Below are 13,365 nucleotides of genomic sequence, written 5' to 3'. Positions count from 1 at the left end.
GGCACAGGGGACAGCCAGGCCTGAAGTCTTAAGGAATTATTGGCAGCTTTGGTATCTTTAGACAAGAAATGACTGAGCAGAATTGTAAGGGAAGATTCTGATCTCCCTGGCTGCTGTAAATCAGGAATAATCCCAGTCACTCTGAGTTCCTGTGTAATTTGTGGCAATGTGGGCTTGCCTGAGAAGCCTGCCTTGGTCTGCTGCCACGTGTGACTCACTTCTTTATTTTGTAACCTGAATTCCCAGCATATAAACAGACCCAGAAAGGTGCTGCCCACACCAGTGGTCCAGTGCTTTGAGCTGGTAATGGCTCAGAATTTGGGGCTTCCACCACCTCCCACCGAGCCCTTTCAGTGCCTTTCAGTTCTGAAGTGTTCCCTGATGTTCCAGCTCCATGTCCCCCTGCTCGGGGTGACACACCCTCAGATCAGAGCAGTGACATTTAAAGGCAGCAAGGCAAACCTCCACACAGAGCTGCCTTCAAAGGGGGCAGCCAGAGCATCCTGGGCAGCCTTTCCTGCTCTCTCCCTTCCCTGTTCCTGCCCTCTGAGGGAGCTGCAGCCCTCAAAGCTTGGTGGGAATAGCTCCACACGTCACTGTCAAGTTTTCTGAAAAATCCCTTCACCAAAATTTTCTCCTAGGAAGCTGAGAAGCCTCAGAGAAAAAAAACCAAAACAAATTCTTATCTCATTTGCTTCTCCTGTGTTGTGCTCACATGTGGAATGTGTTTGGAGATTGTTTATCCAACTTGTAATTGTTTCATTAATTTCATGTAAATTGTTTTAACTTAATGACCAATTACAGTCAAACTGTGTCAGGACTCTGGAAGGAGTCACAAGTTTTCATTATTATCTTTCTAACCTTCTTTAAGTATCCTTTCTCTATTCTTTAGTATAGTTTAGTATAGTACTCTTTAATATAACATAGTATAAAATAATAAATTAACCTTCAAAAACATAAAATCAAATACATCATTCCTTCCTTTGTCTGAAAACCCCACAAATACAAGACCACTCGTACACAGAGCAGGATTTAAAGAGACTTCCACAAAGCCCATCACCATTTCCAAGTCCTTACCAGCCCCAGGGCTGTATTTGCACCCCTCAGAGGCACCTCCCTGCCTTTCTCTCTGCTCCTGGTCCCTCTCTCCTGCCCCCCAGATGGATCCTGTGAGCCCATGGAACCCTGTGCCACTGTGCCCATCTCACTGGGCTCTGCTTCTAGGCAGGATCTGGGCTCTGTTCCCCAGGGCAGGGCTCAGCACAGCCTCCCTGAGTGCCTGTATGGATGATGTGGGGATGGAAAACAGGTCTGTGCCTCAGCACACCTGGAATTGCTCAATTTTATGCCTTTTCACACAGCTCTTGAACTGCATCAAAACAAAATGAAGCAGCAATCACTGCAGCAGTTCAGGCTCCATCTCCATCTCTCCAGCAGCACTTCCCTCCCTTTCAGCCCAGTTTTTTCTCACAGGAGGGAGAAAAATTGGCTCCCATTCCCTGGGAGATCTGTGGAGGTCCCTGATCCAGCAGGGGACAGTTAACCAGGTTTGGCAGAGGACAGAGCCTTGCTCATCAGCCTGGATAGGTTTGAACTTGCTATTTAAACAGATCACTTTGGTTTGTGAAGATATTTAAATATTTCTACCAAAGATTCTCATGGGTTGCCAATAGGGCAGCTTCCAAGAGTATTAAATTTCCACGAAGGGAGAAACTGATATATTTTTGAGAAATTAAATGAGCATTGTCCTTTTAAATTTCTTCTCATTCCTGTTATTTACGGGTCCTTTAAATCAAGACTTGCTGCCCTTAATTATGTAATCTATAATCACTGGCCTCAGCCTGATACTGCATCAGTGAATCCAAGAGAGCCACAAAGAGAAGCTGCCTGGAACCACCAAAGTGAGGGCAGCCTGATGAGAAACCCTCCTGGGAAAAAAACACCATGGCAGGGACTGAAATGAAGGCTTCTTTTTTCTCCTTCTTTTATTTTGTTCCCCGCAGCAACAGAAGGTATCAAAACTGAGCTTGTTGAAAAGGACAACATTTCACTGCCGTTCCTTTGTGTGATCTCAGTGTAGCCCCGGGTGCTAATCAGCCTGTCAGTCTCTAATTGCAGAACAGCAGTGTCAGGCACGAGAGAGCCCTGCTGGCTCCCTGGGAGCTGGAGAGGGCACAAATGCCCTCCTGGTGCCCAGCAGGGCCGGCACAGGGCTGGGCTGGGCTGGGCAGGGGGCAGCTCTGGGGGGCATTCCTGGGCCCAGGGAGGTGTCTGGGAGGGGGAGCAGCTCTCAGTGCCAGCCCTGCCTTGCTGCTCCCATTTGTTTCATGGCTCTCTTCAAGCTCTGTGGCTGCTGCCAGCTGCCCATCACAGAGCATGGCCAGGGCAGCAGCACTGGGGAGCTGGGATCCACATCCTCCCAGGCAGCAGCAGCAGAGCTGACCCTGAGCTGTCACAGTCAGGAGTGGCCTGGGGCCTCAGTGTGGCACTGAGGGCACTGGGGGCTGACATCCAGCCCAGAGCTGGGGCCTTTGCTCCCACTGCTGCACACAGGGGCTGGGGCTCTGCCTGACTCTGGGAGTCAGCTCTCCTTGGCTCCCTCTGGATGCTGCAGGACGTGCACTGAAAACCCTGGATGTGTCTGGGGAGGGCTGAGGGGGTTTTTTGGAGGCTTTTGTGACAAAACTCAGGTTGGAAAAGGTGTCAGGAGTCAGGGCTTCTCTGGCCACTCTGCTGCTGTGCTCTGCTGAACGTCTGCCAGGTCAGAGCAACTAAAAGTTCAGCCTCTTCCTTTTTCAGCAGGGACTTACAGAAGGATACAGATGATCCAGCCTCTGTGGGAGTTGGAAAAAAATGGAGAAGAAAAAGGAAATTTTTTCCTGGTTCTGTACAGATTTGGAGGCGTGGGACTGGGACAGACATTTGGAGAAGTCTGTCTGGAGCAGGGCTCGAGGTGTGCTGGGGGTGCCAATGTCCCTCTTTGCCCCCACCCTGCAACTGCTCCCTGAGCCCCTCAGTGGAGATCAGGAGAAGACAGTTTGTGCTCTTCAGAGAGGTACAACTGTGTCAGGACAAGAAAAGCCTTTGTAGGCTCAGAGGTTGTGCCCTGAGGCTCCTCTGTGGGAATTGGCACAGCAGCCAGGCTGGAGGAGCAGGGCAGGACCTTGGACACGCTGCTCCTGACAGCCACGTGCCAGTCCCAAACTCTGTGCAATCTGTGTTTCCCAATTTGCTCACCCCGAGTGAGAAATCAGCTATTTCTGGCCTAGAGACTGGATATAGAAATTGTTTTCCCCGCCTAAGAAATGCAATACAAATCCCATCATTTCGGATCTGGATGTTTTTGGGTTATGTTGCTTGCAGGGACTACAGAGTTTGGATTCAGCTAATCAAGTAGAAGTGTTTACAGAGCCCTCTGTGTGTCCTCAGGCTTCAGATGCTACCACAGGAGTAAAAGACAAAGCTGGCTTTCTATTTTTAGCAGCCAGCCTCTCCTAAGCTCGCCCCCTCTCCTAAAGCTCCCATCCATAGGCTTGTGGGAAACTTCTTCATGTAAGCTCATGTGCAGCCAGGAAATCTCACAGTTTCAGGGGCTGGTGTGTTTTCTGCAGAGGTTTCTTGTTCTGGGGCTCATGTCCCCCTGAGCTGTGGCAGCAGCACTCACTCCCCAGGCTCTGGCCAGGCTGAAGTGGGACCCCCCTGAGGCACTGGGTGCTCACAGCCCATCCCTGGGGGCACTGACCCTCTGTGTCCATGGGAAGCCATCCCTCCTTAGCCCCTGGGGCAGCACAGGCACAGGAGAGAGGCAGGGGGGTGGATAAAGCCCTGGCTAAGGCGATTTGGAAGTCTGTGCTGCAGCTTGGTGATGCAGTGACTTAATGAAGCTGCTGCTGTCACAGGGCCCGGGGACACAGGCGGTCGCTCCCAATCAATGCTGAGAGGTTAATTACACATTTACCTGAGCAGCAGTTTGAAATCCTCACCAGCAAGGGGGGAGACTCCTGGCTGCCTTGGCACCTGCAAGTGTGAGCAGCACCAGAAGTGTGTGTCTAGCTAGATGCCCCCCATAGCTGGCTGAACCTCGACAAGCTGTTTGCTGGGATTTTTGGGATGCTCTCGGCCCAGAAATCAGTTCCAGCTTGGCATCAAAGGCAGAACTGCAGTAGTTCACAGCCAAAAAGAAAAAAAAAAAAAAAGAGTTCTTCTCTGTCTTGCTCCTGAGTGCTGCTCCTGAGTGCTGCTCCTGAATGCTGCCTCACCTTTCAGCTGGAGCCACCCCGCCTCCTTCCTCGGTGCTCTGCTGAGATGCCCACAGGGCAGGTGGTGGTGAATTCACCCATTTTTAATAAATAGATTTTAATTAACTTTTTAAAAAGTCCAGCTCATTCCAATTAGTGGAGGGTGACTGCATTTGTTCTCTCAGAGAGTGGGAGAGAGAGCACTGTGTTTTCAAGACCATCTGCTCATGAATCCTTAAAAAAAACTCAGGAGAGGAAAACAAGCGTTAGCCGGAGGCAGGGAAGGGTGAGGGCACTCTGGCAGCCAGCAGGGAGGCCTGGCCAGCCAGGGGGCTGGGGCTGCCACAGGAGCCAGGGTGGTCCTGACAGGATTTTGGAGGTGGGGAGCTCTAATGAGCTGTGGGAGAAGGGACTGGCAGTGCCTGGATGAGTGAGAAGAGAGGCAGCAATCCAGAAGGCTGAGTTCTGGCAGCCTCAGAGGTGGGGAACTGCTGCCCCAGTGTGTCCCAGGCTTTTGTAGCTGGCTGGAGATTTCAGGAGGGGAAGTGCTTTGGGATGCTCCTCTAAAGGGAGGGCTTGCAGGGAATTTGGTGCCCTGAATTCAAAGTGCCTCTGGGGTGGGCTTTGAGGAGGAAGGGCCTTTGTTTTCCTGATGCCACCAGCACCTGCAGCAAGATCCAAGGGTCTGGGGGTACCTTGAGAGGGGAGTGGGGGCAGTGTCTGGGGCAGCTCTTTCCCCATTACAGTGGGAGCTGCAGTGACCACATTTCATCCACACCTCCTTCATTTATTCCCCTTCCTTCAGAATTATCTCCCAGTCCCAGTTTCTGGTCTGAAATCAGATGGGGTGGCTTTGAGAGCTGCAGAAAGGCCAAAATCTTACCAAATTGCTGTTTCTGCCCATCGTGCATAGACAGACTTGTCAGAGCAGTTGACTCAGGCTGTTCCCTGTGCCCTCCAGGGAGACGATATCTTGGACCGCAGCTCGGAGCTGATCTACACGGGAGAGATGTCCTGGATTTACCAGCCTTATGGACGGAACCAGCAGCGAGTTTTCTTTCTCTTTGATCACCAGATGGTTCTCTGCAAGAAGGTAAGGACACAGCTAAGGGCGTGCTGTGGGCAGGCTTGCCAGTGCAAAGCGGTTTTCAGGGCACGGTGGCTGTTGGCTGCACGTGCAGAGGAGGATGTGGAGAGCCCTGAGGAAGGACAATCTGCATGCTCAGGGTGTGGAGTTCTCTGTGATAGAGGGATTTTTGTGCTCATAGCAAATCCAGCCTCCACTTGCTCTTTTCATGCCTTTATCTCATGTGCCCCTGGTTTGGCTCGTTGCCTCCCTTCTCGTTTTAGGTTTTGGCTGCAGTGTATGATCTGGGATTAGATAGCCCTGCAATTCCTGTATGAACTACAAAACCTGGCACTGGGGCTGACAGCCCAATTGCTGCATTGAGATGGTGATGAGCAGCAGCCAGGCTGTGCTGGGTGTCTGTGCTGGTGCTTGGGGAGAGGCTTTTCAAGCCTCATCCTCCTGTCTCTGCCGTGCTGGGTTTTATGGGGCCCCTCCCTGGAGGAACCCATGGGGGAGGAGGGAGGGCAATGCAGGATGCTGTGCTGCTGTGCTGTGGTGTTAATAGCAGCAGCTGGGCTGTGATCCACAGAAACTGTGTCCAGCAGCAGCTCTGGTGTCCCACTGAGGTGACCCCAGCTCACTGCCACCACACCTGTGTGACAGGGAGGGACAGAGCTCCTCAGTGCTGGCTGTGACAGGTCAGGATGTGCTGTCACTCCCTGCAGCCACACACAACTGTGCAGGGGGGTGTCCCTGGGGCAGCACAGGGCTGTGTTCCTGTCCCAGCCCTGGGAACACAAGACAGGATGAGCCTGGCACCCTCTGAGGAGGCCCTGGCACTGTGGGAAGGGTGTGGGTGGGGATGTGGGTGGCTCCTGACTCAGCACAGCATCACTGCCCCCTCCACAGCCCGGGCACTGCAGTGGGTGGCACTGGCTTCTCCTGAGTCATGGCTGACTGAAGTTCTGGAATGCCTGTGCTTGTTTCCCCCCTCATTGCTGTGCCTTTCCCTCATGGCTCAGCCCTGTACAGGAACAGGCACAGAGCAGCAGTGGGAGCTGCAGTGAGCCTGGAGGGCACAGCTGCTTCCCTTCCTAATGCTGACCTCCTGCTCTTTGGCTGTGACCCTGAATTTCCCATTCAGAAGGCAGCATCCAGTCTGGCTTGCACTGGATCTGGTCCAGAGAGGTATTAAGCATCACCTTAACTCTGGGAAAATGAGGGCTGGGATTCCTGTGGCCATCAGCAGGAGTGGGGAGTGGTCAGCAGTTCACAGCTGGGGGCCTGCAGGGTTCATCAGAGTCCAGCCAGTGCCAGTGGTTCACTGTCCTCCCCCTTCTGCATGGAAAAGGCATTTTGGGGGGTGGGGAGGTGCTGCCTGGAACCCCCTGTGGGCAGTGAGGGGGTCTGGCCCTTCTGGCAGCACCACAGGCTCCGTGTCAGGACCTGCCAGGGCCTCATGCTGAGTGTGCCCAGGCAGCTCTGGGGTGACAGGGCACAGGGGGCAGCCCCTCTGGGGACCCCTGGGCACAGGGCTCAGACCCCACTGCAGTTCTCCCTCTGTGTCTGTTCCCAGCATCAAACTGCAGCTGCTGCTCTCTAGCCTTGGGCTAGGAGGGGAGATCAGGTCCCAGCTGGGCTCTCCCATCCTGATCACACTTTCCTTTATTCAGAAGAGTGTCCAAGTCTGGAATTCAGAGGAGTTTTAGCTCCATTTTGGGAGCACACATCCCATACATAAAATGAATGTGAGTGGTGTGTAGTCTGTGCTGTCTTGACCCCCCTGACAGCTCCCAAGAGGCAGGATCAGCTCTGCTTCAGGGCTGGGGCCCCTCAGGGAGGCACCATTAACCTCGAGCTTTGGGAGGCCAGGGCCAGCCTTCCTTATCCCCTACTCTAAAACTGAGGGGTGGAATATGATCCACACACACCTGAGAGCAGCTTTGGAACCACTTAGGATGGCAAATCTCAGTGAATCTTCAGAAAATCTACATTTGTGGGTTTTCTTCAGGTGTAATAATAGGTGTGATACATCCCTCATCATGACACAGTCTATATGAAAATACTTTTTATTATTATGGTGATTTTTATCTCTTTGTTGGCCCAAAGAGATTTTTAATAGAAATAAGGAGCTGATTCCTTATTTAAATATGCCACAGATGCTTCAGTTTGATGAAGGCATGGGAATATCCTGAGTGGCTTTAGAAGGCAAATACACATTTCAGACAGGATCTCTGTCTCCTCCAGATCTTCACTGCAGTTACCTGCACATCCTCCTCTCCTTGCACACCTCTGAAGGTGTTTGCATCCCCTGGTAATTCAGATGGATCCTGTGGGTGGGGAGGGTGATACAGGAGTTCTGGTGGGACAGAGTTTGATATCAAGCTCTGACAATTGATATCAATCTGTGACAATTCTGCTGCTGGCACTCCCTGTGAGCTCCATTGTCCCCAAACCTTTTCCCCCTGGGCTCACCCTGCAGGTTCCTGCTCACAGTTGATGCAGTGGGGGATGAGGGGTCTCCCTGCTGAGGAACACTGTTGGCTCTGCAGTATTCCCAGTGTCCAGCTGCCTGCTCTCAGCAGTGGGAAACACATTTCCAACAAATCCCATCTGCTCTGCTTGGGCCCTGCTCTCCAGAGGCTTTGCCACCCCTTTCTCTCGGTTTCTGAAAATGTTTCAAGGTTTCAGGGCCTTTTTTTGTTGGACACCTGGCCAAAGCATTTCTGTGAGGGAGAATAACTCTCAGCATGATTGTTTCTGACATTATCACCTGGTTGTTGCCTGCTTTTCCCACCTGCTGCAAGACTGGGAATTCCTGGATGCATTTCCATGACCAGCACGCCTTCAGACAGAGACCTGGCTTGGGAAATGAGTGATCACCCAGGGCTGAGCTCAGATGTGCTTGGCAGATGTTATTTCCACCACTGTGGGTGTACTGAAGTCTTTCTTCCAAGCAGGAAAGCTGCACTAAGGTTTCCTAGGGCTGCAGCAAGTGGAGGAGCTGAGAGTGTGGCAGGCACCTCTCCCTGCTGGCAAACACCTTGCAGAGCAACTTGTGTGGGATCATTTTCACAAAAATAGCTTTCAAGCTTTACAGATAAGTCTCTTTGGCTTAGATTTTGCCACTGGTCACTTCCTACCATCACCACTGAATGCTCACCTGGTGCCAGGCCGTGAGGAGATTGATCAGATGAAATGGCCTTGTCAGCTATTCCAGGTTTCACAGACTGAGTGCTGAAACACCAGTCTGGATGCAGCAGTTCCTGCTCCAGAGCCACTGGGAGAGCTCAGGATCCAGGTTTTCCTTGCAAAGCCAGGTAACTCTCAGCTGTTGGATCAATGTGAAACTCTCCCATGGATGTTTCCTGAAGCACAGGCTGGGACACTGCCGTGGGCAGGAGGACAAGGTGGTGCCTTTCCCAAGGAACTGGTTGGAGACCCTAATTCAGAGCTGCCTGTTGGGAAGGCAGAAGGGAATAGGCTGGGCAGGAAGAAGCAGTGCCTCAGTGTGCCTTGCCATATGTGTATAATCAGGACTAAAAAGCCTATTCTGGGATGCTGGCCGTAATTACCAAGCAATGAAGGCAATCCTGGATGATGGTAACACTCAAAGATGTTGCCTTAAAGGCACAGGGTCCACTTTCCTTATCACCCTGAAGTTGAGAGAGTTTGACACAGAGATGCTTTAGATTTGCAAATCATGGTACTTAACATCCAGGCCTGTGACACACAGCATTAATTATGATCACTTTGGGGATGCTTGAGGTTCTTAGCAGATGAGGATCTTCTTTTTTCTGTTCTGGGTAATAATTTGAATTCCCCCAATGGGCTCCAGGGCACTGTGGCATGAGGCTGGGAATGACAGTGTGAAGTAGGAAGGGTTAACAGAGTTACTGCTCTAAATTCCACTTTTATTTCACCAATATCTGAGCAGTCCTTGATGGGGCCCCTTTAGTGTTTTCTGACAGTGCAGAAAGATCAGTGACTGCATGAAACACATTTAGTTTTCATTTGTGCTTTTTATGTGTCTCTTGTAATCAGGAGGCAGTGCAAGCTCCAGCTTGTGGTTTATTGCTGTTGCTGTCTTCCCTTGAGCTGCCTGAGCAGAGCAGGTTGGATGGGAAGCAAAATGAGACCAGTTTAATAGCAGCAGCCAGACAGGCAGCCAGAAATAGCGGTGCTACAGGAGATGGAGTAAATAAAATAATCCTGTCAGACTCCATTGCAGTCCAGGTTTCCAAATGGGAAGATAAAAGAGACATTTCTGAGTCCTTTCAGTGGCAGAAGGTTTAGCTCCCTTGTAGCTTCTGTTGGAAACACCAAGGTGATCTTTGCACCAAAACAACGGCCCTGCTTTTATTGCAGGCTAAAGAGGGCCTGTGGGAGCAGCCAAAACCTTGTTTGCAAACACACAGCAGCCCTGGGACAGTTCTTATTACTTTAAGTGGGTTTTTGACTTCATCAGCACCTCCAAGCTCTTCTCTTTTTCTCCCAGTAACACAGATCTCCACAAAATGCCAGGGTTTGGGTCAGGGCTGGGCCCAGCCTGCAGCAGTGGGGAAATGGGTCAGGCTGGGTTTCAGCAGCTCAGAAGAGACTCAGTGCTGGCCTGACAGGCACAGCCTGCTGCTGGAGCTGGGGGATTCCTGGGGTGTCCTGTGCAGGGCCAGGAGTTGGGCTCTGAGGATCCTTGTGGGTTCCTTCCAACCCAGGACATTCCATGATCCCATGAGGTGGGCATGGAGACAACCAAAGAGAACACAGTGGCTTGGTCACAAGGTGTGAAATGAAGTTTTTAGAGAGCAGGGCTGCCCCAGCCCTGCTGACAGACCCCTGTGCTCTTGCCCAGCTGGGGCTGTCTGCAGGCAGGAGGTTTCTGTGGGACCACAGGGCAGGGAAGGGAATTTGGATGCTTCACCAGTCCCTTGGCCAGCAGGTAGCCAAGGAAGGCAAGTCCAGCAATTAAAACCAATTATGAAACAGCACTGCAGCTTTCAGGTGGGGGTACTCAGGGAAGAAAACATTGCTGTGAATAATCCCACAGCCTGGAATGTTGGGTGAGCCTTTGCAGGGCCGTGCAGGTGACGTGCCCTGAGCAGTGTCCCAGGGGCCCATGACACAGTGTCCCACAATGTCACAGTGCCACAGGGGCCCATGACACAGTGTCCCACAATGTCACAGTGCCACAGGGGCTCATGTCACAGTGCCACAGGGGCCCATGACACAGTGTCCCACAATGACACAGTGCCACAAGGGCTCATGTCACAGTGTCCCATAATGTCACAGTGTCCTAGGCCCTCATGACACAGTGTCCCACAATGTCACAGTGCCACAGGGGCTCATGACACAATGTCCCAGGGCCTCATGTCACAGTGCCACAGGGCCTCGTGACACAGTGTCCCACAATGTCACAGTGTCCTAGGGGCTCATGACACCGTGTCCCACAATGTCACAGTGCCACAGGGGCCCATGTCACAGTGCCACAGGGCCTCATGTCACAGTACCACAGGGGCCTATGACACAGTGCCACAGGGGCTCATGTCACAATGCCACAGGGGCCCATGTCACAGTGCCACAGGGGCTCATGTAACAGTGTCACAGGGCCTTATGACACAATGTCCCACAATGTCACAGTACCACAGAGGTTCATGTCACAGGCCACAGGGGTTCATGACACAATGTACCAGGGCCTCATGTCACAGTGTCCCAGGGGCCCATGACACAGTGTCCCACAATGTCACAGTGCCACAGGGGCCCATAACACAATGTCCCACAATGTCACAGTGCCACAGGGGCTCATGTCACAGTGTCCCACAATGTCACAGTGCCACAGGGGCCCATGCTGACCTGGAACCTGCTGCCCTTCCACTGCCTGGGGGGAGCAGAGAGGGAAGAGCAGGATCCAAAGGGACTGCAGGAGGCAGCAGGAGGAGTGCTAAAAGGCAAAAAGGGCTGAATTTGGAGTTCTCCACCTCTGTGTTGTTGTCTGGGCAGGGATCAGGTTCACAGAATTCTTAGAATTCTCGGAATGATGTGTTGGAAGAAACCTTAAAGATCATCTAGTCCAACCCATGCCCTAACACCTCCACTAAACCATGGCACTGAGTGCCACATCCACATTCAGTCCTTGTTTTTAGCCTCCTGTGACCATACAGATTGTCAGGATGTTCTGCAAAACGCTCTGTGCCTCACTTACCCCTCCTGGAATGGCACTGGGTGTCAATTTGGCCCACAGGCAAACTGCAGAGCTGAAAACTTACCCCTGCTGCTGTGGCCTTTCATCAGCAGCATGTGGAGCCCCTGGGGAGCCAGCAGAGCAGTGACCTGGCTGCACAAGGGTTTCCCAGCTCTGATATAGGGGTCTCCTCCAGCCAGGTCTCATCAGCTCCTGGAGATCTGTATCATACCTGTGATAGCTCAGATGGCATAAAATCAGCAGGATGGCTTTTGTGGTACTGTTGGAAACAGAAAAGTTTTAATAAAAGGCAAAATAACAAAGCTCTTTACAGAGAAAACCCAAGCCAGGTGCAAGAGGTTCTTGCTCCTGGTAAAACACCTCACAATAGCCATTAGTTCCTTTGTTCTCTTCTCTTTCTAGTAAATTGCCCAGGTGGGACTTTTTGGCTTCTGTCCAGCTGGCTGTCCTTAAGTTTGAGGTGAATTCCCCCAGGTCCTATGAGGTGTCTTTTACCTAATTGAGGAGAGAAACTTCTGGGCTTTTTTCCTTTTTAAGGAGACAAAGGATAGTTTGGTCACTCCATCAAGAAGGAACACATTCCTACACATCTCCTCCTGCCATCAGTCCTTTGGAAAGGCACTCACCCTCACCTGGCTGCTCTGCAGCCAGAGGGATTGAACAAGGGTGGAAGAAGGCACCAGAATGCCAGTGGTGCTCCACTGAATCCATGGAGTGAGAACAGCACTGCCACAAACGCTGTGAGCCCCAGCCCTCCCCTCTGGGATCCCACAGTGCAGCTCCACAGAGCTGCTGAGGATGAGTCCAATGTGTCCTCCCTGCTCAGGAGCCAGACAGTGCTGAATAGCTGGGCAGGGATGTGCTGAATAACTGGGCAGGGATGTGCTGAATAACTGGTCAGGGATGTGCTGAAGAACTGGGCAAGGATGTGCTGAATAACTGGGCAGGGATGTGCTGAACTGGTCAGGGATGTGCTGAACTGGTCAGGGATGTGCTGAAGAACTGGTCAGGGATGTGCTGAACTGGGTAGGGATGTGCTGAATAACTGGTCAGGGATGTGCTGAACTGGGTAGGGATGTGCTGAATAACTGGTCAGGGATGTGCTGAACTGGGCAGGGATGTGCTGAAGAGTTGGGCAGGGATGTGCTGAACTGGTCAGGGATGTGCTGAAGAGTTGGGCAGGGATGTGCTGAAGAACTGGGCAGGGATGTGCTGAAGAACTGGGCAGGGATGTGCTGAACTGGGCAGGGATGTGCTGAAGAGTTGGGCAGGGATGTGCTGAACTGGTCAGGGATGTGCTGAAGAGTTGGGCAGGGATGTGCTGAAGAACTGGGCAGGGATGTGCTGAACTGGGCAGGGATGTGCTGAAGAGTTGGGCAGGGATGTGCTGAACTGGACAGGGATGTGCTGAAGAACTGGTCAGGGATGTGCTGAAGAACTGGGCAGGGATGTGCTGACCTCCCTCCCCTGGCCTTGTGCAGTTGGAGTCACTGAGAGCCAGCAGTTCAGCTCCCCAGGGACGCTCCTGGCAGGTTTGGGGTGGGAGGTGAGTGGCTGAGAGGGCTTTGGGGAGGTGGTGGTGACATCCCCCTGTCCCTGATAGGATCCACCCTTTAGCTCATTCCTGGCTGGGCTGAGCAGACCCCATTTCCCTCAGCCCAGCCCACACAGCTTTGAGCTGTTAGAGATCCACCATCAGAGCCTTCCAGGGTGTGTCTCATGAGTGCTGCACACGTGGGATGGAGCTCTGGGACCAGGCCAGGTCCCCTCAGGAGCTCATTTCCTCCTTGGGTGCCCTGTGCTGCTGAAACCCCTGGATGGCTTTTGGTGATGACCTTAGATGCTGTGTCCAAGGGCTC

At 52.3% G+C, this 13,365-nt stretch overlaps 1 protein-coding gene across 13 annotated transcripts in view; it reads left to right on the top strand.

Annotated features, from left to right (window-relative positions):
- The window catches only part of ARHGEF9 (Cdc42 guanine nucleotide exchange factor 9), a 179,611-nt gene that overhangs the window by 136,015 nt on the left and 30,231 nt on the right, over positions 1–13,365 (top strand). For all 13 annotated transcript variants that reach the window (XM_071442758.1, XM_071442770.1, XM_071442759.1 and 10 more), the window contains exon 7: positions 5,200–5,331. In XM_071442758.1, coding sequence (XP_071298859.1) covers positions 5,200–5,331 — 132 coding nt within the window. The remainder of the gene's footprint in view (positions 1–5,199; positions 5,332–13,365) is intronic.

The sequence above is a fragment of the Agelaius tricolor genome, unplaced genomic scaffold (assembly GCF_023055355.1).
Source record: "Agelaius tricolor isolate 1412-34295 unplaced genomic scaffold, bAgeTri1.0.p SCAF_17, whole genome shotgun sequence".
In the NCBI taxonomy this organism is placed as follows: domain Eukaryota; kingdom Metazoa; phylum Chordata; class Aves; order Passeriformes; family Icteridae; genus Agelaius; species Agelaius tricolor.
This window is presented reverse-complemented; position numbering and strand designations above follow the sequence as displayed.